This window comes from Lagenorhynchus albirostris, chromosome 20, assembly GCF_949774975.1.
Source record: "Lagenorhynchus albirostris chromosome 20, mLagAlb1.1, whole genome shotgun sequence".
NCBI lineage: Eukaryota > Metazoa > Chordata > Mammalia > Artiodactyla > Delphinidae > Lagenorhynchus > Lagenorhynchus albirostris.
In genome coordinates, this window is record NC_083114.1 from 9898342 (window position 1) to 9926046 (window position 27705).

Here is a 27705-nt window from a genome sequence, read left to right on the forward strand (position 1 = left end):
CTTTCTCTGTTCAAACAAACCAAGACATTGGGTCAAACAGTGTTTACTGAATGTAAAGTAACCCCAGCCCCATGGGGAAGAAAATTCCAGGGAGAACAGAGAATAATACAGATTAAATACCCACCTGTACATTCACTCACACACACACACACACACACACACACACACACACACACACACACACACACACACACACACACACACACACACACACACTCTCTCTCTCTCTCTCTCTCTCTCTCTCTCTCTCTCTCTCTCTCTCTCTCTCTCTCTCTCTCTCTCTCTCTCTCTCTCTCTCTCTCTCTCTCTCTCTCCAACAGTGACAAATCAAACACCTGCTTCCCCCAGCCTGAGTGACAGCTGTTAGGAGGTGCTTCAGAGGTGGGGCTCCAGGATGGGTTCTAATAGCAGCAGCCTCGTCCCTCCCTGCCCTCTGCCCTGCCCCAGGGAGCTGGGGTGTCTAGGAGGTAGGTGGCAACTCTTCCCCGCTCTGCCGCAGACGCTTCTTGGCCCGGATCTCATTCATGGCCTCTTCAATGGAGCGTGTGTCCCTCTTGTTGGCCACAGGCACTGGGGGCAGAGGGGAGGGTGGGAGGGCCTAGGAGCCCTGTGCCTCAGCCTCCCTCCCCTCCCCCCATCCAGTGCTCCTCTGCCCTGCCCTCCCAGCCCCCACTGCGGCCTCACCACAACCGTAGGTCTTGTTGGCCTGCAGCATGTGGGCCGCATCCTTGGCTGCCCCCTTCCCAATGAGGTGGCTGTACTTGTCCTTGTAGTCGCTGGCAGGGCTCACCACCACAGGTCCCTGCCGGGCTGCCTCCTCCTCCTGCCGCTGGGCCAGCTCCTAGGGGTGCCAAGGTGGGGCACCAGAGCTCAGGGCCTGACCCCAACCCCTCCCAGGTGGGGGGCTGCAGGGCCCCAGGAACTGCCAGCCGTAACTCACCTTCAGCCTCCGTTTCTCCTCAGCCTTCTGGGGGTCCCACTCCTCGCCACGACGGTAGGAGTCCAGCTCTTCATCGGAGGGTGCAAACTCCTGGGAAAGAAGGAGATGATGGGGTCAAGGTTCCACATACATGTTTTATCTCATTCCTCTCCCCCAGCGTGGGGCACAGGCTGAAAAGGAGAGAGGAGACAGCGGGGAACTCAGGCCTTTTACCTGTTTTGGGGGGCAGTGCGGCGTGGCACGCAGGATCTTAGTTCCCCAACCAGGGTCGAACCCGTGCCCCCTGCAGTGGAAGCTCAGAGTCCTAATCACTGGATCACCAGGGAGGTCCCCCTTTTACCTTTTTGAAGATCATGACATAGCGACATTCGTCATCTTCCCCAAAGGAGAAGGATGTCAGGCCAGCCACTTCCACCACATCGTGTCTGGGAAGGGGGGAGCGAAGGGGAAAGACTATGTAGAGCCACGAGGGGGCCCAGCGTCCTCCTCTGGAGGGTTCTCCTGTCTGGCCCTTTCATGCCTCCTTGGTCACCCATTTCTTGCCTCCCCAGCCCAGAGACACTCACAGTATGCTCCTCTCTATCTTGTTCATCGGCTGAAACTTTTTCTTGATCTGCGCACTGTCTTGGATGAAATCTGACACCTCTTTCTCCATCTTGGTAAAGGGAAAAGTGAAGAAGGTATGAGATGATGGCCCCACCCAAATATCCCTCTCCCCCGCCGGGCCAACAGGCCTTGGCCTCCCACGCCTTTCCCAGCCGCTGTGCCACTGGCTTCTGGGTTTCACCTCTCTCAAGACAGTTTCCAAACACACTGATTCTTCAACCTTCCAATTCTAACTTATTGGAAGTCCTTTCTGAGGCTGCCTTTGATCTCTCCAGTTGTTCTCACCCTTTTACGAAACTCCACTTTCTGCTGTTTCTCTTGCTCCTGTAGTTTCTTCAGGCGGGCTGCCTGCTCTGGGGGTGAGAAATGGCAGCATGAGGCCAGGGTGGAAGCATGGGTGGGGAGAGTTTGTAAAGCTTCAAAAGGGATCTCATGTCCACTGGGAGGGTGTCAGGCTAGGAAGGTAGGATTACTGTTTATTTGCCAAGCATTTATTGATAGTTCCTCTATACCTGGCACTGTGCTAGGACCTGGAGTACAAAGAGGATTAAGACATAGCTTTGCCCTTTAGGAGCTCACAGTTTAGTGGGAGTAACAAAGATTAGAATCATGCTCAACCCCATTTCCCAACCCACTGGGGAAACCAACTAACAAACATTTAATGCCTGCGACACACCAAGAACTATAAAGCACTTGGGGTGGTAACGAGAACAAACCGAGCCCTGGCCTCAAGGAGCTTATCATATCATTGTCTGTATTTAACTTCCTATATTGTGTAACACCCCCACTTTTTTTTTTTTTCTTTGCGGTACGCGGGCCTCTCACTGTTGTGGCCTCTCCCGCTGCGGAGCACAGGTTCCAGACGCGCAGGCCCAGCGGCCGTGGCTCACGTACCCCCACTTTTTACTTCTACAGCCAAGATGAAGCTGAAATGGCCAGTCTGACACTCTTCTCCTTTGTGAGTGTAGGTGTCTGAGGTGAGCTGTAAAGGGAACTCCCTACCCTTGGGTCTCACTGTCCCCTCTTCTCTCTTCCGCCATTTCAAATTCTTTATATCCTTAAGGCCCACTTCTTCCACAGGATTGGAATTCCTTCAGCTGCACTGAACCTCTTCCCATTTTCTTAATTACTTCATGTCTTTGCACATGTTGTTCCTACTGCTTGAAATGCTCTTCCTCCTCTTGCAAACTTTGAGATCCACCATGAGTCAGTTACTCACTTCCTCCTCTGGGGCCCAAGCACATTCGGTTCTGACACCCACTACAGCATGTGCTGAGAGCTAACAGAGTGTAACTTTTGTCCTCCCTACCCCACTATGAGCTCCCAGAAGCTACAGACCCTGTTCATCTCCTTCCAGTTACTCTCTGTGGCCCCAGGGCCCCGACAGCTCAGGAGCTCCCCTCTCTCCCACCTCAAGGACTCTGACCATCAGCACACCCTATATTGGTCACTGACTGTTCTCGAACTGGCTTATGAATCATCTCTCTGCATCTGAGGAGGTGGCGTAAGATTATGGTTAAGAACATAGACTTAAAAGTCACACATGGGTTTGAAACCCCACCACTTAGTAACAGTGTAACGGCAGGCAACTGACTAAACTCTGAACTTCAGCTTCCTAGTCTGTCAACGGCCGCTAGTGAACCCACCTAGTCAGTCATGGTGTTAAATAATTCCAGTTCCCAGGTCCCATTATGCTCCCTCCTTCCTCAGAGCTTTCAAATCTCTGCCTGGAGCACTGTGCTCCCCTCTCACTTACTGACTTACCTATTCTTCACATCTCAGCTCACTGCAGACTAGGTTAGGACCCCTAGGTAGCCCCTCTCATAACAGTTATTTTTCTTTCAGAGCACTTATAAAGTTGGTTATTAAACTCCTGTGTGATCGTTTCATCAATGCGCATTTCATCGATACTCCAGACTGTGGGCTCCTTGAGGGTACCCTGGCCCCTAGCAACCATTCAGTAAATATGGATGTTAGTTCGATATTAAGCAGCACTTGAGCCCTCTGAAGGCACCCAGGCTGCCCTGGCCTCCCTCGGACGGGTGGGGAGCCGGTGTCCTCCGCAAGGTAGTCAGTCATTCTATCAGACTCATTCACACTCCGCAAAGCGAGCAAGAGAGGCCTTTACCGCCCGGCGGGCCGCGCCCTAAGCTTGCAGCCCAACTTGAGCCTCCTGCTGGGAAGTTACTCGGAGAACACAGGCGGGGAAACCATGGCCAATCGGACCGGGTAGGGGCATTCTCATCCCTCCAATCAACATTCACGACCCGCCCGGGGAGCTCGGGAATTTAAGGGTACAGATGAGAGAAAGGTTGGAGGGCGGCCCCAAGTAGGCGGGGCATAAGAGCGCTGAAAGCACCCAGCAGCCAGTTAGAGGTGCTGAGGGTAGGGTGGGCTAAGAGGAAGGTCGAACAAAACTTAATAGGTAGACCTTTAAGTTGAGGTGGCCAATAGGGGAGAAAGGACTGCGGATGGGCGTGTCCTGAATCCAATCGGAAGGGGACGAGGCTCAGGGACTCGAGCGCCGGGAGGTGGGCGGGGCCGAGCGGTCGAACTCGCCCCCCCCATCCGAAGGCGGGCCGAGGAAAACCAAGGGGTTGGGTGGGGTTGAAGGCAGTCTACCAATCAGAGCACGCCACCGGCGGACAGGCGGGCCCATCGGCGAATTGAAAACAAGGACTGCGGAAGGCCAAGGTAGAAAGAGCCAGGGGCCTGGCGCTGGGCTTCAGGTAGCCAATCATCGTCCGCTAAGAACAGCGGGCGAGATGGCACCCCTTTTAGGGACTCGGGGGGTCTCTGAAGGAGCCCGTGAGGGGTCTTTCAAGGTTGAGAAGGCGGGGTCGTCCAAAGGGGTAGGAGTGCGGTCCTGAGAACCGGGCGAAGAAAGCCGGTTGTGAATTTGGGATCCTCACCTCGGGCCTTGCGCCGAGTCTCCTGGTCACCGAGGCTGGGTGGCTTCTCCATGGAGCTCAGGATGGAGCCCAGTAGGTCCGCCATCTTGGGAGTGACTGAGAGGGGGGCGGCGCGTCTTAAAGGGAAGGGCAAAATGCCTTTAAGGCCGGAAACACGTCGGAGGCGGTAAACCACGCACCCGCCCCGGCGCGGCTTAGATCCCTGCCCAGCGCGCCCGCAGCCTCCCGCCGGCCGAGGCCCCGCCCCCCGCAGACAGAGGCCGGAGGCTGGCTGGTGCAGCGATGTTTAATGGCAATTCGTAGAAACCAAGCCCATGCACAAGTAGAAAGTGCTTGTGGAGCCGGCAGGAGGCACCCGCCGCGCCTGGAGCCACAAGCCCGGCCGTGCAGGCCTCCCTGCGGCGCCTTAAATAGATTATTCACTATACTCTGTATGTTACATTATGTACAAGCCCCCTCCCCTCGGGGACGGGGCGGGACTCCGCAACGCGTTCCTATATACACCCCCCTTTGGCCCGGAGGTTGGTGGCCAGAGTCGGTCGGGGTGACTGGGGAAGACGGGGCCAGAAAGGGAGAAAACAGACGCAGACATGCGGAGTCGGGGTGGGGGCACGGTCAGCCCTGAAACACGAGGGGCGTGCGCGTAGCGAAGGCAGAGGTGGGACCGAGGCGGATACATTCAGAGACGCATCGAACAAATAAATAAGGCAAGTCAGGAAGGGGCCGAGGTGGGTACAGGCAGGGAGGGAGCTGTGGAGAAGGGGCAGGCAGGGCTCCGGAGGTCACAGCTGAAGATGCAGGTATGTGGGGCGTGGGTCTTCTGGAGCCAGGGACTAAAAGAGGAGGGGCACGACCCGGAGGGAAGAGGAGAAGGAGCCGGGGGTGGGAAAGGGAGTTCAGCACTTCGGAGGGGGAGGGGGTGGAGACCGAGGACGGGCTCCAAGAGAAGTGACGGGAAAGCTGCCGACAGGGGGCTCCCCCTCCCCCAGAGAGCCCTGTCCCTGTTAAGACTGCAAGAAGCGGCCCCCAGGGTGATGAGAAAGGCAGTGGAGAGGTCAGGTGGCCAGTCCGGGCTGGGGAAGCCCTTCCAGCTCCTGGTTCTGCTTCAATTCCCTCATCCTGCGGAGAAACAAGGAAGGAGTCAGAGGAGACCCGCAGATCGGGGAAGTCGGGTGGGGGAGGTGGCAGGCCCAAATCCAGTGAGGGAAAGGACAGCACCTGTGCCGGCAGCGCCGCAGGAATCTCATGATCTTCCGGGCTGCCTGGTCCTGCTTCTTGGTGAGAAAGGAGCCTCTGGTGGAAGAAAGAAAAGATGAGACCTCACAGGACACTCAGGCATCCTCTGCCCTCCGCCCCTTAGGGACCCTGGCAAGGAAAGGCAGGGGGGCAGGCTGATGAGTCGGGAGTCCACGGACAGTGGGCATGGACACAGTGGGTGGGCAGAGAGGGCCGAAGGGCCAGAGAGCTAACGCCATACTTGTTGCGGGCAGGCAGGGTGCCCGTGGGCCGGTGGGGAGGCCCGGGCCGGCGGCGGTAGGAACGGTAGTGCTGCTGGATGAGCACCGCCGCCCTGCGGCTCTGCTGAAACCGCTTCTGTTCATAGTAGCTTCGGAACTTGCTCTGGATCAGGATGGCCGCCTGGGTCATCTTCTTATAGAGTGCAAACTGCAGGAGTGGGGAGGAGGGGCAGGGGCTGAAATGGACAGAGACCCAAACCCCTGAGGGTCACCCCCAAGTTCAGTTGATGCAACTCTATTTCTCTAATCCACACACTCATGGAAAGGCTGAATCATCACAGACAACCTCACACCCAGGTCCCACGCCTAATACCTTAAGTGCAATCCAGGTCAGCTTGTGGAGAGAGAAGGGGAGTTAGGGCTCCGGCAGCATTCTGGATGCTCTGGGCTGGAATGGGTGTGTGTGGGTGTGGGTTGGTGGGTATGCTTTCAAGAGAGGATGGTCTCACCTGCTTGTACTTCCGGTAACAGCGCTGGATCACAGCTGCTGCTACCTCCTGCTGCTCCTTCAGCCGCCGGCCCTAAGGGGAGAGAAGGAGGTCTCAGCACTTAGCTGCCCACCTAACAGACATGTGACCTAACCTTCCGACTTGCCTGGGGTCCCCGACCCTTCACCCCATCCCAGGCCTGTGTGGATGACTGTTGTCCCTCCTAAAGTCCTGGGAACCTGTAATCTCCCCACTCAAGATTGTGTAATTCATCCCCTGAAACACCCAGCCCCCTGACCTTGTACTTTCGGAAGGCTGTCTGGATGACTCGGGCTGCCTCGTACAGTTCCCGCTGCTCGTGATCCGATAGGGTCAGCAGGGCAAAATCACTCTCCATCTTGCCACTGGCGGACGCAGAGAGAAACTCTGCCCAGGAAGGTGCCGGAGGGATAGCCAGGCGACCCCGCTCAAAGGGCAGTTCGCTGCAGGGACAGGGAGAAGGGAGGCCATGGGGCATCTGCAGTCTCTCTTCACCCACCTGGAGACTGCTGTGAAGGCACAGCCCCAGCAACAGAGCCTGCAGAGTGACTTCAGAACTCAGCAGCCAGTGCCAATCCCCTTTTCAAAGGCCCTGGGGCCTGAGCCAGGATGGAGCTCTGGCCATGAGGAAGTTTCCTCCCTCCCTCCCATGTTCCTCTGAAGAAGGATCTGGAGGCTTTGTCCTGAGCTGGTCACCTGGGAGGGGCTGAGCTGGGGAAATGGCCCACATTTTCCAGGTAGCTGGCCAACCAGGACATGGTCTCGCTGAGCCCCACGGCCCCTGTCCGCTCCCGCATTGGGGCTCCAGCCTCAGGCAGCCCGACAAAGTCCTCCCGTTTAATCCGCTCTGGTGTGGCTTCGATGATCTGCTTGGCCAGTGAGATCATGTCCACCTGGATGGAGGAGAAGCTGGGTGAGCCTTGAGGAGCCCTGACTACCAGCTGTTCCGGCCTGTTCCGGCCAAGGCCGTAGCGTCAGTCCACTTCCTATCTTGTTCCTCCTCTCAGCACCAGACGATGAGGCCTCAGGGACGGCTGTCCCTGCTAACCCTGTCTTTCTCCGCCAGTGTTCCAGATTCATTTACACTTCTTGAGGTCCCACTCAGGAGTACAGCCCTCTTTGTTGAGGCATGGGAAACATGGGCTAGGAAGGACATATACCACATGGGGATTCAGGAGCTGGGCAAATGAAGGGCTTACCCTTCCAGGCTGGCTGCCCACTGTCCCACCCGGCCTGCCCCATGCCAGCTCCCACAGACCTGGCCATGCCCGCCACCCCATCCCACTCTCCAAGAATCAGCTCAGAGCCTGCCAATCACACGACACCTTATTGAATGGCTCCAGCCTTGCCTTTGCTCCAGGCCTGAAGCCTGCAGCACTTCCTGCTGGCCACACGTAAAGCAGCCTACCTTGTGGAGCTGTCTACATTTTTTGTACTCCAGTGCTACCCAGTTAATCCATTAGCCTTTCTAAAGCAGATATGTCCCCAGTCCTAGTGGAGGAGTACGCTGCTGCACTTGAAGATCCACTCTCTCATGTGTTCATTCATTCCACAAGACTCTCTTAGCTCTTACCCTGTGCAAGCCGCCCACCACCCCACCCCCTTGCCCCAGGTCATTGCCAGATGCTTCCATCTTGCCAACCTCTCTGCTCCTCACTCCTCCCAACTTCCTGCCATTGCTCTCATTCCCCAAGAACCTTGTCCCTTCGTGGATCAACAAGTAACCCCTACAACCTGGCTCTAACTGAAGATATTCCCCAGAATTTTTAACCCCTGATGCCTCATGACTTCTGAGTCACAAGCTCTGACAGGAGCTAAGCAGAGGATAAACTTGCTTGTCCCTAAATGAGAGTAAATGGCCCCTTCTTCCCAAACTGCAGCCAGACTGATTCTGTTTTATGGAATGGTCGGCATCACCCCACCCCGCGCCCCACTCTACTTCGAGCCCTCATAATTCCATCGGCATAAGCGGTACCGGGATCACGTCCACAGCTGGTGGGCTGTCGGTTTCCGCTGGAGCAGCCCTACCATCTGGGGCCGGTGGGAGAGGAGGCGGTGAGGGTGGGGGCCCTTTGGGGTTGGTGGCTTCATAGTCCATGAGGAGTAGGGGGGCCTCTGGAGCACCAGAGGAGAGCTGGCCTGGGACCATCTCCATAGTAATCTCAGAGGTTGGCAGAGGAGCAGGGGGAGGACTCCCATCCGGGGCACTAGAATAGGCTGATGTGACGGAGAAAGTGCCATCCGATAGCTCCGAAGGCGAGGAGACGCTGCTCAGACCTGCGAGGTGAGGGAAGGGGGTGAGGGCAGAAGGCGCCACCTGCCCCCTTGCTGCTCTTACCTCCCCATCCCCGCTGCCTCCTCTCGCACTCTGTCTCCCACCCTCTGGCTTTCCCCTGGCGTGTCCTCCCACCCGCAGTCCCCTCTTAAACCCTCACCAGTGTCTGGGCTGGAGGAGGGCGGCGACAGGGCAAACGGGGGCTCAGCTGAAGCTTCCTGTCTCTGCAGTTCCTCAAGGCAGCGGGCGAGGCGCACGTGACCCCGGGAATGAGCCACGGACAGGGGCAGGCGGCCCAGAGAGTCGGGAATGCTCAGTGCCTGTCTGTTCCAACGGAAAAGGAGCACGGCAGCCTCCAGGTGGCCCAGGGCACAAGCCCACATCTGAGAAGAAGAGGGTGGAGGTGGAGGTGAGGCCTGGGGCCCGTCCTCACTCCTCCCCTGTATCCCTCAGAGGATCTTCCCTTTGAAGAACCATTCCCGTTTCCCATTGCCCACGTGCACTCAGGAACCCAGCATCCTCACCAGAGGAGTGCAAGAGAAATGGTCCACGTTGAGTGGGTCAACCTCTTGCTCTAAGTCTAAGCTTCCGGTCTCCACACTCCTGGAGGGTTTGGGAAAGGGACAACAGGGTCCAGTCAGGGAGAAAGGGCGCCCGGTAGGAACTTCAGAATCGAAGGGACTGGGAAGCACTAAGGTCAGTGGGATAAGCAGTCAAAGAGTTTAATGAATGTAAGGAGGTCAAGAGGTCAGCGTTGTAAGTCAGGGGACATTAAAACTCCGCCAAGTGCAAACCCTCTTCCAGCCCCTCTTCCTTTCCACAGTGACCCCAGCTCCCATGGCAGAGCTCCAGTTCCTCCTCAGTCCCTGGGCACCCCCGCCGTGCACCCGCTGGCCCCGGCTCACCGCCACTGGCTCAGGGTCTCGATGAGGCGGGCGTAGCCCTGGGCAGCGGCCAGGTGCAGAAGGCTCATGCCCCGGAAGGGGCTTCCATGGGCTAGACGTTCAGGACCCCTCCAGGTGGAGCGTGGGATCATGCTCTCTACCAGGACTACCACCCGTGCCTCGAACCCGGGTCCCTGGCCTTCATCCTGTGGTGCACACACCCTTAGGTAGAGACGTGAGCATCCCCAGCCTGGAATGGCCTTAGCCACCCCACGCCTGTCCTCTCAGCTTCCAGTTCTGCCCTCTCCCTACACGTCCCAGTCTAGGTTCCCACCACTCGGATCTCTGATGGCCCATCAGTCCTCCCAGTTCAAGTTCCTGGGTGTCCCCCCCGCCCACAGGCAGCTTCCTCCAGGCCAGACCTCACACCCACTTGCCCATGTTGTGCCTTCACTCTGGCTCAGATCAATGCCATATCCACAGATGACTTCCCCCACTCAGAACTCAGAGTCCTCTCCCAGCCTTCTTCCCTCCGAGACCTGGGACCACCGGAGCACTGAGCCCCAACTCCCTGGATCCCCTCCCCCACCCTCTCCCTCACCTCCACCCTCCTTCAGGCCAGAAATAGTCTGAAGCCTGTCATGCCAAGAGGGTGCCCAGAATAACCACTCTTGCCGCGGGGCGGGGGTGGGAGCAGGATGGCGTCAGGGACAGGGAGGAGGGCTGGCTGGGGCCGGAGAGCTAGGGGAGTCACACACTAGAGCCTATGTCTAAGGAAGACCCTCCCCCTGCTCCCTACCGTCGAGTGCCCTCCTCGTGGAGGTACCTGAATCGGAGGGGCATCAGGACCCCGGTAGGGGGCCTGGCCAGCTGCTGCAATCTCTGCCATCCGCTTCTCCATCTGCTCCAGTCGCTCCAGGATGGACATCCGGAACTGGTTGTCTGAGAGGGAGTGGACATGGGGGCTCAGTGGGCAGAGTCTAGGGGATGCCCTGGACACCAAAACTGGACCCTGTTCCAGAGTCTGGGTGGTGAAGACACAATCATATCCTTTCCTCCTCTCCAAACAACGGCCCTTTACCCACCCACCTTCTGAATACAGCCCCCCATGACCAGTCCTCAAACTAGGGGTCTTCATACTATCCATCGACCTAGGACCTGAATCCAGAACCAAGACTGTGTCCTTCAAGACACACAGACAGTAGGACTCCCCACAGGGAATCCAGCCCTAGCTGCACCAGATCTCACACACACACACACACACACACACACACACACACACACACACACACGCATGCTCCCAGCCTTCTCCCAGGTGACGGTTCTGTCCCTTCTTGCTCCAGACACTACCTCTGTAGTGGGCTGGGGCTCAAGGCCTCCAGGGTCCCTCCTCTCTGTTAACCACTGCCCCAAAAAGCTCAGAGACTGTGATTTGAAAAGCATCACCCCCTCCTCCTGGCCCCCCGCAGCTGTCCACAAAGAGGATGGCGGGGAGGGGAGGCGACAGAGATGGATGGTCACATCCATTCCTCCTCCTCCTCCCCCACCCCATGCACAAACGCACATGCACACGTCCCAAGCTATATCTGTTCCCTCCTGAGATCACACAAGGACAAGGAGGGGAGGCAGGAGGGGGTCAGAGCCATGGGGAAACAGAGAAACTGGTGCAGGCTGGGGATGTTCTGAGATGCCAGGACAGAAGGGCATGAAGGTAGAGAGGGGACAGTGGGGAGGAGGTGGAGAGGCATGAGCAGAGACTCAGGTATGACAGGAGAGTGTGGAAGAGATAAACAAGGAAAGGAGAGAAAGCACAAAGGAGATCTGGGGGACGTACCAAACAGGCGATAAGGAAGAGGGGAAGTGAAGACAAGGGTCCTTGGAGAAATGGAAAGAAGAGGGAGGCAGGAGACCCACAGGAGAGACGGTAAAGCACAGATTAGATAGGGACAGGAGGAGACGGAGAAAAGCAAACCTTGAGAAAGAAGCAGATGTGGAGAGAAACAATTCTGAAAGCCACAGGAGGGATAACCAGTAAAAGGGACAAACACAGTTCTGAATTTAAACAAATACACACATGTACACACATACATGTGTATGTATGTGCACCTCTGTATAAAAAATATATTAAAGGTGCTGTATGTTACTGAACAATGTTATAGTCAATTTTCATTTTCTACTTTGTGCTTTTCTGTAATTTCAAAATTTCCTATAATAAATGCCTATCTTTATAATTAGAGGGAAAAATGGTAAGAAAGTTTAAATATGTGTTTAGGTACATATATACACTCATGTGTATCCCATGTATGTTGCTCTACACCCTGTCGCTGCCCCTCCCATCCTCTGAGATGCAGAGGACAGGACAAGCACTGGGACAAAGCTGGCTCCAAGATTTACAGGGAAGAGGAGATGAAGGAAGCTTGCTGCCTCATTCAGAAATGACCAATGAAGCAGGAGCTGGGAAGAGCAGTAAAGTAGGGGCAAGGCAGTGGCTGCCTGAGTCCTGAGGGGTCTAGGAGCATGACATGCTCAAAGGTTGTGGGGTCAGAGGGCTGGGTACTCACCGTCCAGTGACAACCAGTCAAGCTGAGTACTAGGCAGTGACAGGAATCGGCGGGCTCGATACTCAAAGAGCACAGAAGCAGAAAGGGGTCCCTCCCTCCCTGCCACCTGCAAAGACACCAGCCCAACCTCATGGGCTGGGGAGGGCAAGGATCAGCGAGGGGGCTCTCTTTCCTGGGCTCTTTCTCTGACCCCCTGTGTCAGGGTCACAGGTGATCATTTCACATCTACCTCCCCTACTCCCCCTGCTGTGGGCCCCAGAGGCTCCTGGCTTCAGTGGCCTTGGCACTAACTGGGGAGGGATTCCCTTCATTTGAGAACTTAATACCTACTATAGGCCAGATACCCCTTGGATTCTAGACCCTGTACTTAAGGATGTTGTTGTGCAGCACCAAGGTATAGAAGCAGAGGATCAAGAAACACCTATACTTATAAACAATTTGATGATGGTGAAATCTCTTGATTCCCCAAGATCAAGGTCCAGAGGTCATAACCCTGTTACTAAGATGCGGGAAAGGAATTAGCTGCTCACCAACAGGGCCTAATAAGAGCTCTTTCCCAGGGTCTCAATGTCTATAGCCTTGAGAATGAAACCACCAGGCCCTGGCCCCAAGACCAGAAGCTGAGACTCCCAATTCCTAGCTTCTCTGGTCTCAGCCCCTCTCCTGCAATCCACCATTAAACAGGGCTGTTGAGACTGGGGGAGGACACACTCATAGACAGCAAAGCTGTCAACCTGTCACTCTAGTGGTCCTTAGGGTCCCACAGCAACATTGCTGAGTGGCAAAGTAAGGGGCAAAGTTGGTGGCAAAAGGGCAGAGATGAGCCTTGGCAATGACATCTAGACCGGGGCTGTCCAAAAGAACTTTTCCTCAGTGATAGAAACATTCTGCATCTGCACTGTCCAATAGGGTAGCACTAGCACATGTGGCCACTGAGCACCTAAAATATGGTTAGTGTGATGGAAGAAGTGAATTTTAGGGCTTCCCTGGTGGCACAGTGGTTAAAAATCTACCTACCAATGCAAGGGACAGGTTCGAGCCCTGGCCCGGGAAGGGCATCCCACATGCCACGGAGCAACTAAGCCCGTGCGCCACAACTACCGAGCCTGAGGTCTACAGCCCGCAAGCCACAACTACTGAGCCCACGTGCCACAACTACTGAAGCCTGCGCACCTAGAGTCCGTGCTCCACAACGAGAGAAAGCCATGACAATGAGAAGCCCGCGCACCACAACGAAGCGTAGCCCCCTCACCGCAACTAGAGAAAGCCCGCGCACAGCAATGAAGACCCAACACAGCCAAAGGAAAAAAAAATTAATTAAAAAAAAAAAGAAGTGAATTTTAAATTTTATTTAATTTTAATTCATTTCAATAGGCACATGTGGCTAATGGCCACCATATTGGACAGCACAGGTCTAGAAGCCAATGTCCTTCAGTCCCAAGACTGGTTGGAGGAGACCAACATCTCTCCTTTCTCATTCTCCTAAGAACTCCCTGGACTGGAGCCAGAGGGCCTGGACAGACATTAGAGACTCCTTGGGTCAAATGCCTGACCTTATAGGAGGGGAGGCCAAGGACCTAAAAAAGGAACAGACTTACCCAAGGTCACCAATCAGCTAAGAAGTAGATTTCTTAGACCAGAACTAGACCTTCTGACACCTAAGCTCAGAGTCATCTGCCTGCTGGTGGACCACAGGGCTCAGCCCCAGGACTGGATGAGGTCTTTCCACTCTCAGGAACAACCCAACACATTTGTTCCCAGGTCTTCCTGGAAGTCCTAACTGTCCTATCTTAGTCCCTTCCCCTACCATTCCCAGTCCCCATACCAGGACAGTAGCAGCGTAAGACACCAGGCTGGACAAGTGAGGCTGGCACTGCGATGTGATCGAAGACGCAGGAGTAATGCTCGGCGGCCTCTGTCCAAGGTCCTGTGATGAGCACCTTGACCCCACCCTGCAGACGGAAGTCAGAGAGCAGTGTGACTGGAGCTCTCTCTGTTGATTGTCCCTTCACTCAGTCACTCATTCATTCATTCAGACCCTGAGAGAGGATCTACTGTCCTCTGTACACCCTTGGGTCTGGGGTGCAGGGATTGGACAGGACCCAGTAGAGTGAACTCAACCCACTGTCCCTTCTCCCCACACTCCTGTCTTCTACCTGAATCTGCCAGAAATGGGGAACTGATTGCCTCCCCCAAGGCTACCAACCCATTTGCAGATAGCTGTCACTGGAAGGAAGTCCTTTTCTCAGGCCCCCTCTGGACCCCCACTGTAGTTCCTGCTTTCCCTCCCTGGAGCAGCAAAAAGCAGAACTTCTCCACTGCTGAACACAGTCTTTCAGCTTCCCAAAGTCTGCAATCACATCCCAGTTGTATTTTCTCTTCTCCAGGCTGAGCTGTCCCAGTCCCTCCCCGGCCCCACCACACCCCATGAAACAGTCACCAAGGAATGAAGTCCCCTGGGGCACTTGAGGGACTCACACAATCACAATTCACAGGTAGAAGGAGGAGGGAGGGAGAAAGGGTTAGTCAGAGGGCCTATGAAAACAGGAAACAAGCTACACTCTATGAGGTTGGGAAGAGAACTAAGCAGCCGTGGGAACTGAGGGAAACTAGGTCACAGACCACAGGGTAAGAGGGATGCAGGAGGGAGGAGAGAAGCCTGAGACTCACCTCAGGGTAGGACCACTCTGGGGAGAAGTCTGTGATGGTGCTAAGAGCAGGAGAGAGCTGGGGGGCTGGGGCAGGGCCACTCGGAGCTTCGTCACTGATGAGTTCTCCCATGAGCTCAGGGAATGATGAAAGACTGAAGGGCTCCAGTTCACTGGCCCCACCAGCTCCTCCAAACAAGGCCTCCCCTCTTCCTACTCTGCCTGATGGCTCCAAGGGGGCAGGTGATGGTGTGGGTGAAGGAGGGGGTGAAGGTACAGGTGGGGCAGCCCCCTGGGCCTTGCGCTCCTCCCCACTGTCATCATCTTGAATGAAGAAGCAGTTTCCTCTTCTCCCGCCTGCTCTGGGCTGTGGAGCGGGACCCCGAGCAGCTGCCTGGGGCTCCAGGGCAGCAGCGGGCTCTAGGGCAGGACAAGGGGTATGGGCAGCCTCTGTCTCAGGGAAGTCTGGGCTTACCCCCTGCCCTCCTCCATACGTCTGGCCCCTCTGTGGGCTGTTGAGAAAACGATCCGGGTCAAAGGCAGGGCTGGGAGGAGCTGGCGGGGCAGAGGGCTCAGAGCCTACGACTACAGCCAAGCTCATGGAAGGCCTAGGATCGGCCTGGGAAGCCAAGTGCCTGGTGGGCGTCAAGCCCCCAGTTCGCTGCTCCAGTCCCGTCAAGAGGAGGATAGCGGTGCCTCCTGTCGAAGAACCCCCTCGGGAGGTGGGAGGGCTAGGTCTGATCTCTAGGGGTTCTGCAAAGCCGGAAGAAGAGGAGGAAGAGGAAGAAGAAGATGGGGAGGTATGTGCCTTGGGGAGCTCTGGGGGAAGTGGGGCTATCAGTGGAGGGGGTTCAGGGGGATGGGGATGGGGGACAGAGGTCAGGGTTAAAGCTCGGGGCTCCACTTTGGGAGAGATGATGCGGTGTTTCGTGCTGCTGCATTTGTGGGTAAGGCTCCCAGAACCTGCAGTGGAAGGGGTGGTGGGGAGAGAAGGGATACGACACATCTTTCTCCAGCCTTCCCTTACTGGAAAGCTTTCATGCATTTCCTGAGATGTCACTAAATACCAGAGGTGTCATACTGATTATGGCCACTGGGAGGCGGCAGAAATATTTCTCCTCCCCCTCCCTCCCCCTGGAGGAGCACTGCAGGAGAGGATAGAGGGCTTGGCGGAATAGCTGAGAGAAATAGGTAAAGGCATAGAAAAAGGACAAAAGAACAGAACCAAGTGGGTACCAACTAAGAATAAAGCTGAGCCTGTGTGTAAGTGGTAGTGCTGGGGTGGCCAGGAGCTGCTTTATGAAGAAAGCAAATAGAGAGCCTGGGCTGCCAGGAATCAAGTAAAAGGAACTGGTCAGTGTGCAGATGGGAAGGCCTCTGCTCATCTGGCCCATCTTTCTGGAACATGCAAAAGACATGCAAATAAGCATGCAAATCCCAGCTATCCCCCTGGTGTGAGTAAGGGCAGCACACTAGGAGGGAGGAGGGTTCCAAGGTCAGGGGTCACTAACCAAGGCCTCCACTGCAGAGACAGGCGTGAGTTCGGGGTGCAGGCTTGGTCGGGTGGGTGTCCAGGATCTGCTGCACCAGCTGCTCTACAGAGAACTCCTCTGTCCCGTTCCCACAGCTCCACTTGATGCCATGAACTAGAGGAGAGTTGGCGGGAAGTGCTATGGGACCCCCATAAAATAGTCACCAGGGAATCCTGATGGCTCTTCCAAGCACCTGAGATGATCTAAGACTTCTGGCCAGGTGAACAGAGGCCAGCAGCCTCAAGACAGCTCCCATAGCTCACAGCTGCCCTCCATATTCCAACACCTTAGATCACACCAGGGACCCTGGTACCCACCCACCCACCCAGGAAAGACCCCTCCTGGCTTGGGGGGAAATGGTCACCCCACAGACTCCTGAGTATAGAACCCTGGCCCCTTTGGGAGCTCCCTATGTCCACTTTCCCCATTGAGAGCTGTCCTAGCCCTGCTGCCTTACACATGGGCTTCAGCTGTCCCAACAGCTCCTCCCGGGACCACTTGAGCCACTCTCGACGGTCGCTGCTGATGGAACAAAAGATGGGGCTGCAGCCCTTTCCACAATCCTCCAGGGCTGGGACGTTCAGGTAGTGCACAAGGACGATGTCAGGGTTCTGAGAGCACAAGGGTACATGCAGAGTGCTATGGGGGGGGTCCTGCCGCCCAGGGGTTCAGCCTCCTAGTCCTCACTTTCTTCCCAGGCACCCCCAACCTCACCCCCCAAGTTCTGGCTCTCTCCATCCCCAAACCCCTTTCTCTTCTTCCCAGTCTCCTTTTCCCACTCAGAACCTAGTCATCCTTCCACTTCATTCTTGCAGGCCCCCACCTCCCTCAAAGAGCCAGGCAGACTCTGTCTCCCTGAGCTCTTCCATCCTCACCTGGAGCAGCCAGTAGCAGCGCCGATGGAATGTGGGGACGATGGAAGAGTGAACGTAGCAGCCATAGAGACACTGCCAGGAGACAGGCTGGGGTGGGGGGAGGGCTAGTCTGCTCCCCAACTCTTCCTCTGTTCAGTCCCTTTGCAGGAATCCCAATCTTTCCACCAGTTCCTCTTTCACCCTCACCCACCCCCACCTATTCCCCACACCTTTCAAATCCCAGTACCCCAAGTCACCCCAGGACGGAGAGGAGGGAACAGTGGGGCCAGGGCCTTACAACAAGGACCAGATTTGCCATATGGGACCATCCAAAAATCAGAGGGCATGGCAACAACGCATCCAAGATGAGGAGCAATGATTTGAGGGAAGTGAAACCTGTGCTTAGAGGGTCAGTACTCGGACCCCTGCGGGAAATGCAAGAGAAGTAAGGGGATTGGGCATCTGTGTCCTCCAGAGGGAGGTGTGGCCTAAGTCCTGGAGAATTGGGTCACGGAGGGAAATGGGAAGCAGAGAGTAGGCTAAGCAACCACCTAGCGGATCTAAAGTGAGTGAGAAGGGAAGAGTGACTGGGAGGGTGGTAGACAGAGAATGTCACCAAGCCCTGGCAGGGCTGGAACCTAGCTAGCGGGGAGAAGGAGGACCAGGGCAGGTGAGCTGGAGGCCTCGCTTACCTCCATGCCCTGGACCTTCAGCTTCATGTGGTCCTCTCGGGTGGTCTTCCCGTCCTTCCGCTTCTTCCAGAGGTAACCATCCTTCCGGTATTTCACCTTCTTGCGGTTGTAGAGGATAATAGAGCCATTCTGAGGCCTGAGAAGGGAAGGATTGGCCTCGAGTTCTGTGTACAGAACCCAGGATCCCTGCCACTCCCCACCTTCACAAAAGTTCTCACCTTGTCTTGGGTGCACAGGATAGCCACTCATCATGCTTCTCGAAGGTGATCAAGTAGGATGCAATCTCCTGCAGGAGAAGAGGCACTCAGGTGCGTGTCCCCTTTCCAAAGTCTCAGGCTGGCCTCTTGGTCTTTCCCATCTATACCTCGGGGATAACAACAGCGTCTGCTCTACAGCGTCCTTGGAGGACTGAATGAGATAATGCAGGACAAGTACTAAGCACAGTGCTTGGTTTGTAGGAAATACTTTGTAAGTGGTAGATAGTATCTTTACACAGGTGGATATGCCAAGGAGAAGCGAGCTACTACAAGATGCAGGGCTTTATACCTCTCCTATGATCCTCAAAGAGCCTAGAGAATGTCGACAGGCACAGCAAGACCCCCATTCACACTCCTCCAGCCCACCAGGCCCTGCTACGCCCTAATCCCACAGGCTCCCTAGAAAACCTCATTTGTATTCCACCGGAGTCGCTCTGGAGGCAGCAGCGCACAGCGAGGAAGACACTCCAGCAGCTTCTTGGGTAGAAAGATCTTCAGGTGGTGGCTGTTCTCTAGAGAGGATGAGAAGGGAGGACTTAGGGCGCTGCTCCTGATATCCCTGTGATAATCCAGGGGAAAAGGGCCAAATCCAGAGCATGGGGCGGGGCGGGGTGGGAGGGTGGGATGAAATGATGACAAGGAGAGCAGGGATCCAAGAATTAGGTCACCACCACTTGGGGAGAAAAAAAGGCTGTGCCCAAACTGGGAACCTGGATTGTGAACTCACCAGCAACCTCGGTGGTGTCCTTGGTATTCATGGTGAGGGCTCCAGGGGGCAAGGTCACCCCCGGCCTGAGGGGCCGGGGGGAGGGGGAGTCTGTGCTGGGAAGGGAGAGAACAAGGTCATGGCAGAAGCCTCCACACTATCCAGGATGAGGAGAATGAGGTAGGAGACCAGGTACAGAACTGGGTCGTGATATCTAAGAAAGATGAGGAAGCGAGAGGAAGGGGCTGGACTATGATGTCAGAGTACAGCCAGGGAATGGAGGAGAGGGCGAACCCAGACATGGTGCCAGGAACCAACACGAGCGGGAGACACAACAGAACAGAGTAATCAGGAAGAGACCGGCAGGGTGGGGGAGGGGAGAAGGCCGGCGGGGCTGGCGTTGGGCTCTTGCGGGTCTGGGGCTACGGTGAGGTCAGGTCCTGGGGCTGGGACTCAGAGCATCCGGTTCTTGGAGGATGCTTTGGCAAATGAGAGCCTGGATGCTGGGGGGAGGGCAGGAGATCTAAGTCCGGGTGGAGAGCTAGGCCTTAGAAGACACACCCTGAGTTACTTCTCTATTTGATTTTTTCGAAGGTGAAGGGCAGATCTGACAACTGATCTTAACTTACACCCTTCCCTCCAGATTGGTCAGGGCCTGGTAGAATGTGGGCTAGACACCAGGACCCAGCTACCCACCCTCAGGACAACCCATCCTCCATCCTGAGGCTGACCGCCCTGTGCACCCCGCCGCACCTCTCTCCCCAAAGCCTCTGCCTCCCTCGGCCTCCAGGCCTACTCTAGCCCATCTACCACTCTGGCTCCAGCCTGAGCCCCCACCCTCCTGGGGGAACAGATGGAGGCTGGAGGATGCTCTCAGCGCGGGCTCCACCAGGTGTCCGGGGATGGGGAGGAGGAAGAGGCCCGTCCGAGCTCGGCTGTGAGCACTGGAGCCTGGGTTGTGGTAAGGACTCCGCCCTAGGGCGCAGGTGCGCAGTCCTGGATGGGGAGCCGGTCAGGGTGCGAAGCGGGCCCGGGGGCGGCCCCCCCACGGCGGGGCGGTGGTCCCCGGAGACGCTCCGAGGTGGGAGGGTCCCGCCTCCCTCCCGCACGGAGGGATGTCCTGCAGGAGATGCGGAGCAAAGTCCGCGGACGCGTGGCGGGCAAGGGACAGTGCGGGTGCCGGGGTGCGGGGGTCCCCGGGACGGTCCTGCCCGGCAGGTCCGCCGTGGGGCCCTGCGCCGAGCTGCGCCCCCTGGCGCGGGGAAGGAGGACGGAAGCGGGGAGTGGGGGCGAACCGGGAGAGGGCCGGTGGTCCCCGGCGCGGCGCGCAACGTCCGGGCCGGTGGAGCTGCGCCCCCTGGCGCGGGGCGGAGAGGCGGGCGAGAGGCCCCGGCTCTTACCTCCCGGGGTCCCGCGGGTGACGGCGGCAGCGGCCATTCTACCCCACACCGACCCCCCCCAGCGCCGGCTGACAGCGGCGTCCGACGTCACTGCGCACGGGGCGGGGCCTCCCAATTAAGGGGATGGGGGTCGGGACGAGAACCTGGGGTCAGCACACGTGGGGCTCTGGGTGGGGCGCTGGCTGGAGGGACTCGTCTTCCAGGGCCCCGAGCCAGGCGGAGGGACGGACTGCCGGGAAGTCCCGGAAGGGGCAGCAGCGCTGAGGGGCAGGATGCGGGGTCCCGGAGGCGGAAGCTGGGCCGATCGACGTGACCTCGGCCGGGGGAGTGGGGCGCGGGCGGCCGACAGCGCTGGGCGGGGGACTCTGGAGCCGGCAGGACTTTTTTCGGGCACAGCTCCTTGAATTTGGGGGACACAGCCCGACTTCATTTTAGCGGGGTCCTCACGAAGGTGAAAGGAGCCCTCCCGCCCCACGAGCCTCTCCATCACTACTTCGCGGAGAGAAAGACAACTCCGGGCTCAACATGCTTGCTTTTTAATAACAGAACAAAAAGAGAACACAGTGGCAGGGAGCCGGCCTGCGGGACGACAGGCCTTGGGGAGCTCCTGTGAGACGGGCGGGTAGAGATGGGAGGCCAAGGGAGCCCCGTTCGTGCCTAGTTCAGAGGATGGGAGAGGAAAGTGAGAAAGGTCAGGGAAAGGGGGAATGCCTTGATGTCAGAAATGCTGGAGATTCCAGCGCCCAGAACTAGTCGTGGGTCCTGGAGCACGCTAGCATCTTGGGCGTGGGTGGTTTCTCCTTACTCCTCAGACTGCCACTCCACCCCCCAGGGATTGTAAAGGGGGTCCCTACTGGCTGTGGCCGTGCTGAAGGAGCCCAGAGAGCTCGGCCGTCCGGAGAGACAAGACCCCTCCTGGCCCAGGGGACTCCAGGGAGACCAAAGCAGCTGTAAGGATGAGAAATTGAAGGGAAAAAAAGGAAGAATCAGAAAATAGGTCTCTCTCCAGATTTCCTAGTCCCCAAACCCAGGCACTCCCAAGTCTCTGGCTCTCGTCTACTTTATTTTTGTTCCTCTCAAATCCAGCTATCCAACGTGCCTCTTGGCTCCCGCTGTCTCTCCATGCAAGACCAGGCATCTGCATCACCCTCCACCGCCCCACCAAGTTCCTGTTCAACCATACCTGGGCCCTGCCAGGAGCGAGGAAGTGCTCCTCTTCCTGTGGAGAGTTTGCCCTCTCCTCTTCCAGACCAGGGTGTTCGGTGGAGTTGGGGAGTCCACAGCCGTCGTCGTCAAGCACCAGGGGCTCAGACGGAGCCCTAGAGCTGCCCCACTGGGCCTTCTTCAGTCTGTGGAGACTTCAGACTTAGGAAAGAGGTGCCTGGAGGCCAGGCTTCCTGTCTCTCCATTCTTCACCTTCCTGCCCTGAAATACTTCCTGCTGGGACCCAGGAGTGTTGTCATCTGACTTCCAACTCTCCACTCCCAACTTTCTGCTCCCCTCAGACTGAAGTATTTTCAGTTCAGGAGCTCAAGAGGTGACCTCTAGCTCTGCACTATCGTCCAGTTGTATGGAGTGCTTTCCTGTCTTCAGTGGCCTGGTTTCCACTCCTTTCAGCTCATGTGGCTCATCCCCCATCCCTTAGTTCCCTCCTCCTTCCCATATTATAGAAATTTTGCTTCGATCTCACCAAGACCGTGGCACAAACAACCTCCACAAAATTCCCAAACAACCTCCAATTCCTTCAAAGCTCTCCACCTCTTCTTTAGTTCAAACCGTCCTGTCCCCATAACCTGTTTGGCTCCCAGAGCCCAAATGTCTCTCCTTACTCATTGATGATTCTGTGTCGCCTCCTTAGATCCTCCAGGTGATAAGTGACAGCCCTTACCCGGGCTGGGATGCCCCCAGATCCTTGCTGCATTCCCGCCAAATATGTCCTCCTTCTCTTTCTTCTGCAGAGCACCTCAGGGGGTGGGAGCCCCTCAGGGGGGTACAGGCCAGGCTGGGAGCAACCAGTGGCTCTCTGTGCCAGAGAATGGGGAAAAGGAGCTAGAAGGCAGAACTGAGTCTTTCAGGGGAGCTGGGACTGAAATAGGGAGTCAGGGGTCTTGGGAAGCCCAGATCACAAAAACATAGCTGTGATCTGGAAAACCTGATGACTGATTCATAGGAAGGAGGGCCTGGTCAGTGCACTGGCTGGGGGACACCAGAGGGAAGGGGTAATAAGGAGAGCTGGGGCTAGGATAGCAGTGGGTGCAACTTTAACCGAGAGGTGTCAAAGGGCAGAAAGTTTGTCATACCAGCAGGGGTGGGATGTACTGTTCCTCCATCCAGGTGGGGCTGTGAAGCACAAAAAGGGGGCTAATACAGAGAGAACACCCCCATCCATACTGTTTCTCTAACAACCTCTCCCAACCACCTATTTGGCATTAGGAGCTAAAATGTCCATCAGCTGGTGGGGCAATTATCCCCAGACTAAAGCTTATTGCTACCATAAGGCTTTATGGTAGTTTAAAATTGTAGAGCTTCCCCTCCCTACCTCCAGTTAATCCCCATTTTCTCCATTTCTACCCACCTGGGCCTTTGACTAAGGTTCTCCCAGAAGGTGTCTCCATAGCGCTGGGGCGTCAGTCTGAGGCTCCGGGAAGGCAAGCTGGGTGGTGGAGATCGGCTGACCACCCTGGAACACCTGAGGTGAGGACAAGGTAGGCTCAGGTCTGGCTCTTCCCTTACAGCATCTACTCACTCCAGGAATTTAGGAGTCTTATCTTACTACGGGACCATACAGCTGCCCAGGCTCCCTCAGGCCTTGTCCTCCCTTATCCATTTTAGCTGAGGAAGGTGGTGAGGCCTTTGATTTGAAAGGAGATTGGAGCTGGAGTGAGCATGGAGATTAGCAACTGTTTGAGCTTCAGATCTCACTGAATCTCAAATAAGTACACCTCACAACCAGGGAACATCATATTGAGCAAGCAGGGCTGTCAAAGACGAAGGCCCCAACTACTCAAGTGAAGTGACAGGTTCCTTTTAGTCAATGCAAGTATCCAGGAGAGCAGGGCCTCTGTTCACCCCTGCTTTATCTCCCCATCTCAGAAATACTAATATCCTTTAGGTAGGGAGGGGTGTGCAAAGCTGTTTGAGAACAGTTCTCATCACTCCTAAAGCCCCCAGACTGACTGATGTCTGCTCTCCTGCTCTCTAGAAGAGTGTCCTAGGGCTTTGTCCTCGGCACTTTATCTTCTTTATCTCCATTCCTCCTTAGGTGATCTCACCCAGGCCATGACTTACTTTATTATCTTTTTTTTTTTTCGGTACGTGGGCCTCTCTCTGTTGTGACCTCTCCCGTTGCGGAGCACAGGCTCTGGACGCGCAGGCTCAGTGGCCATGGCTCACGGGCCCAGCCGCACCGCGGCATGTGGGATCTTCCCGGACAGAGGCATGAACCCGCGTCCCCTGCATCGGCAGGCGGACTCTCAACCACTGCGCCACCAGGGAAGCCCTATTATCTTCTTTTTTAATTGAAGTATAATTGATTTACAATGCTGTGCCAATCTCTGCTGCACAGCAAAGTGACTCAGTTATACACATTCTCTTTTTTAAATATTCTTTTCCATTATGGTTTATCACAGGATATTGAATATAGTTCTCTGTGCTACACAGTAAGACCTTGTTGTTTCAGGCCATGATTTTAAACCACCAATGTGCTGACAACTCCCAAATCTGCATTTCTTGCTCTGGCTCCTCCCCTAGACTCCAGACTTGCAGGTTCAACTGTCCACTCAACATCTCCTCCCTAGCCTTCCCCATCTCGCTGAAAAGCACCCCAAATGCCCAGTTGCTAGAGCCAAAAATCTGGTATGCCTTACTTCCCTCACCTCCGATATCCAATCTATCAGCAAGTTCTGTGAGTTCTACATCTAAAATACACTAAAAAAAAATCATTTTTTCTTTTGGCTGCTCCACACGGCTTGTGGGATCTCAGTTCCCCAACCAGGGATCAAACCCAGGCCCTTGGAGGTGAAAGCACGGAGTCCTAACCACTGGACTGCCCAGGAATTCCCCCATAAAATACACTCAAATTTGACTACTCCTCACTATTTCCATTCCCACCATCATATTCCAGCTTATCTTCCCCTCTCTGGACTACAGAGATAGCCTCCTCCTCCATTCCCTGCTTCCATCTGAATCCCTCAATAATCTATTCTGCACAGAATAATCTTTTCTTTTAAATTTATTTATATTGGCTGCACAAGATCTTAGTTGCAGCATGTGGGATCTTTAGTTGCGGCATGCATGCAGCATCTAGTTCCCCCACCAGGGATCGAAACCGGGCCCCCTGCATTGGGAGCATGGAGTCTTACCCACTGCAGCACCAGGAAAGTCCCAAGAATAATCTTTTAAAAATGCTTATGTGAAATGATATATGGTTTAAGATTTGCTTCAATATAGTCTGAGTAGCAAGAGGCTGAATGGGTGTATCAATAAAAAGATTATCTATGTAATGATAATTACTGCACCTGACTAAAAAGGATACTCCAGGTTCATGATTACTATTTTCTCTATTTCTGCAGTCGTTTGAAATTTTCCATAATAAAAAAGTTGAAGAAAATAAAAGGTCTGCTTATGTCATTTCCTTACTTAGAACCTTTCTACTGTTCTTAGAATAAAATTCAAACTCTTTTCAATGGCCTATAAGATCCTATAGCTCCTATATGATCTGGCCTCTGCCTGTCTGACTTTACTCCACTTTTCCCTTAATCACTAAGTTTCAGTTACGCTAACCTGCTTCCTGGTCCTAGAAGACAGCAAGCTAATTTCTTTCTTGGGCTTTTTTTTTTAAACCTACTATTCCTACTTTTGCTTCCTGGTTCTTATCAGACTGGCTCCTTCTCATTTTTCAGATCTCAATTCAAACTCACTTCCTCCTCCTCTTCCACAATCACCCTATATAAACTTGTGTCTCCAAGACAGTCTGTTTTACATTATGTTGTACGTCTATTTTATTTTCCTCGTGTACTTATTACTATTTGAAATTATATTTATTTGTATGCACTTTCTATCTCCTCCCCCTAGAAGGTAAGCTCTATGAGCAGGACCCCTATGTTCTAATTGCTGAATTCTCAATGCCTAATATACAGTGCCTAGAACATTGTAGTGTTCAAAAGCAATTTGCCGAATAAATTAATAAATCACCAATCCCCTGAGACCAGGCACTGAGCTTCTTGTTCCTTATTTCCTACTCCTCTTAGGGAAGAACCCAGGCATGCAATCTTCCCTCCTCCCCACTGGGTGGAGAGGACTCACTTGACAAACGGGATAAGGTTTTCTCCATCCTCCTGCGCTTGCATGACTGGACTGGGCTGGGTGGCTGGACTGAGTCTCCTCATTGGTGCTGGGGGGATAATGGAAAATGAATCATTCACTCATGTAATGGCTGTAGGAATGAACCTGTAGCAGGTCTAGAGATTGGAAAGAAGATGTATGGGGCCAGAAAAGAAGAAAGAGAGCTGAAAAGGTATTTCAAGTACCGAACATTTCTATTAGCTGAACATACAATTTCAAGATGGCAGACACAGGAAATGTGGATGTGGTAAAAGAGAAAAATAAATGTTGTGAAGCCAAACATACAGAGTAAGTGAAATTTACAAATGGCAGTGGAGTGAATTAACTGGCAACATGGGATAATGAAACGAAAAAGGGTGACCGGTGGACTAGATAGGGCAGAGGCATTTGGGGATAGTTGGTACAGAACTGGTGGCTGGGGTCAGAGAATTCAGGGTTGGTAAATAAACCAGGTATGAGGGATTAATAAAAGGTAAGTGTGGGGCTTCCCTGGTGGCGCAGTGGTTGAGAGTCCGCCTGCCGATGCAGGGGACGCGGGTTCGTGCCCCGGTCCGGGAAGATCTCACGTACCGCGGAGCGGCTGGGCCCGTGGGCCATGGCCGCTGGGCCTGCGCGTCCGGAGCCTGTGCTCCGCAACGGGAGAGGCCGCAACAGTGAGAGGCCCACGTACCGCAAAAAAAAAAAGGTAAGAGTGGTCAGTTGGTGACAAGGAAGGAGGAGGCAGTTGGGAATGTCTACAGGTGAAGAAGGTGAGCAGAGAGGTCAATTATACAGAGCCAGAATTCGGGACAGCCAAAGGTGACCTGACAGCCAGTGGGGGGTTGGCAGAAAAGGCAGATAAGAATGTTAGATGAGTTAGAAGAGTGACTGTAGGCAGCATAAATGTCAGAAAATTGGAAACTGTTGCAGGTGAATAAGTATTTATCCAAAGGCAACTAAGGATGGGCTGAGAAAGGAGTTAGGCGAAGTGAAGAATGGAGAGAGGAGTATTTAGAGCTGAGGTGGCAAATGCCGTAGTTAAAATCTGGCTGAAAGGGCAGATGGGGTCTACATTGGATGTCTTGGGCCAGAGCAGGGGAAGCTGGACTAGAGGGCAGGTGGAAGCTGAGGGGCATTCAGACCTCAGGTCATTGGGTCTAGGTGGGTGACCCAGATCTATGAGGAGAATGGGCCTAAGGAAGCTAGACAGAGGACTGGACAGTTGGCCCGGGGGCAGCCAAGGCTGTGAGGGCAACCGGAGCCTGACGAGGCAGCTGTGGACCTGAGGGGTCCGGCTGGTCTGAGGAGTTGGCCAGAGCCTGGGGGTCTTGGGGGTGGGTCCCTGCCTGGAGGGAAGGCCAGGCCTTAGCGGGCTCAGGGGACCCTTGGTAGATAGACTGGGGCGTGGGGAACAGCTAAGCCCAAAGGCACAATTGGGGGCCTGAGGAGTCGATGTGGCCCCCAGGTGGTGCGCCCGCGCCTGAAGGACTGCCTGAGGACCATGGGGGCCAGGCTGGGTAGGCAGGGGTGGCCTGGGCCTGAGAAGGTACCCAAGTCTGAGGGGACGACCCGGGCCTGCGGGGTCTGTCGAACGTGAGAGCCAGGCAGGGACCCAGCGCCCGGGTGGCCGTACCGCCGCCGACTACATTTGGCCACGGTACCTGAGGCAGCTGCGCGGCCAGTTCTAGAACTATATACGCCGGGCCCTGAGGAGGAGCGAGGCAGCGTCGGGAGCCGAGGGCGGAGCCGGCCGGCACCGCGCGCCTGGGGCGGGGCCTGCGCCGAGCCACCTCCTGGGCGGGGCCCTGCGCGCGGGTCCGCCCCCTAAGCGCGCCTCCGACGGCGGCGACGTGCGCGGGTCCGGGTCCTGGGTCTCCTACCGGGGTCGGCCTCAACTCTTCCCGGCTTTCTGGGTGCTGGTCACCCTCCCGAGTGCCTGCGTCCTGCTCGCCCTCCCGTGTCCGCAGCTCGGTTACCCCGTCTCCGCCCGGTGGGCCCCGCAGTTCTGGGGACATTGCCCCTTTAACAGCTGTCCGGGTCGCTGCCTAGCCCTTCTCGGGACGGCGCGCGCCCGCCCGCCCAACCGCGCGCGCGCGCCCGCCGGTCCCCCGCCCCTCGCTCCCGCCCCAGCT

At 55.6% G+C, this 27705-nt stretch overlaps 3 protein-coding genes across 12 annotated transcripts; all 3 read right to left on the reverse strand.

Moving 5' to 3' along the window:
* Nucleotides 1-27: 27 nt before the first annotated feature.
* Nucleotides 28-5072, reverse strand: SPAG7 (sperm associated antigen 7). The gene is made up of 7 exons (XM_060135601.1): nucleotides 4459-5072; nucleotides 1832-1899; nucleotides 1507-1595; nucleotides 1281-1365; nucleotides 941-1030; nucleotides 685-841; nucleotides 28-570 (listed from the first exon to the last, which is right to left on the reverse strand). Exons 1-7 carry the CDS (start codon nucleotides 4541-4543, stop codon nucleotides 461-463), a joined length of 684 nt encoding a protein of 227 aa, XP_059991584.1. The 5' UTR covers nucleotides 4544-5072; the 3' UTR covers nucleotides 28-460.
* A 191-nt stretch (nucleotides 5073-5263) lies between these two features.
* Nucleotides 5264-20458, reverse strand: CAMTA2 (calmodulin binding transcription activator 2). 10 transcript variants are annotated; one of them, XM_060135583.1, is made up of 22 exons: nucleotides 20252-20453; nucleotides 18873-18967; nucleotides 18554-18657; nucleotides 18107-18174; nucleotides 17889-18024; nucleotides 17218-17304; nucleotides 16800-16953; nucleotides 16322-16456; nucleotides 14833-15773; nucleotides 13988-14114; nucleotides 12163-12297; nucleotides 10428-10543; nucleotides 9623-9807; nucleotides 9242-9320; nucleotides 8878-9100; nucleotides 8418-8719; nucleotides 7139-7335; nucleotides 6702-6885; nucleotides 6425-6496; nucleotides 5936-6123; nucleotides 5677-5751; nucleotides 5264-5577 (listed from the first exon to the last, which is right to left on the reverse strand). In XM_060135583.1, the coding sequence occupies exons 2-22, from the start codon at nucleotides 18901-18903 to the stop codon at nucleotides 5514-5516; spliced, it is 3603 nt and encodes a 1200-aa protein (XP_059991566.1). In that variant the 5' UTR covers nucleotides 18904-18967; nucleotides 20252-20453; the 3' UTR covers nucleotides 5264-5513. The 10 variants fall into 10 exon arrangements, with proteins under 10 accessions (XP_059991566.1, XP_059991567.1, XP_059991569.1 ...); XM_060135584.1 differs by having other exon boundaries at nucleotides 17218-17289; nucleotides 20252-20452; XM_060135586.1 differs by lacking the exon at nucleotides 17218-17304 and having other exon boundaries at nucleotides 20252-20452.
* Nucleotides 20459-20771: 313 nt separating this feature from the next.
* On the reverse strand, nucleotides 20772-27648 carry INCA1 (inhibitor of CDK, cyclin A1 interacting protein 1). The gene is made up of 7 exons (XM_060135600.1): nucleotides 27235-27648; nucleotides 25556-25643; nucleotides 22827-22940; nucleotides 22552-22591; nucleotides 22081-22274; nucleotides 21435-21600; nucleotides 20772-21199 (listed from the first exon to the last, which is right to left on the reverse strand). The coding sequence occupies exons 2-7, from the start codon at nucleotides 25636-25638 to the stop codon at nucleotides 21053-21055; spliced, it is 744 nt and encodes a 247-aa protein (XP_059991583.1). The 5' UTR covers nucleotides 25639-25643; nucleotides 27235-27648; the 3' UTR covers nucleotides 20772-21052.
* Between the last annotated feature and the right edge of the window lie 57 nt (nucleotides 27649-27705).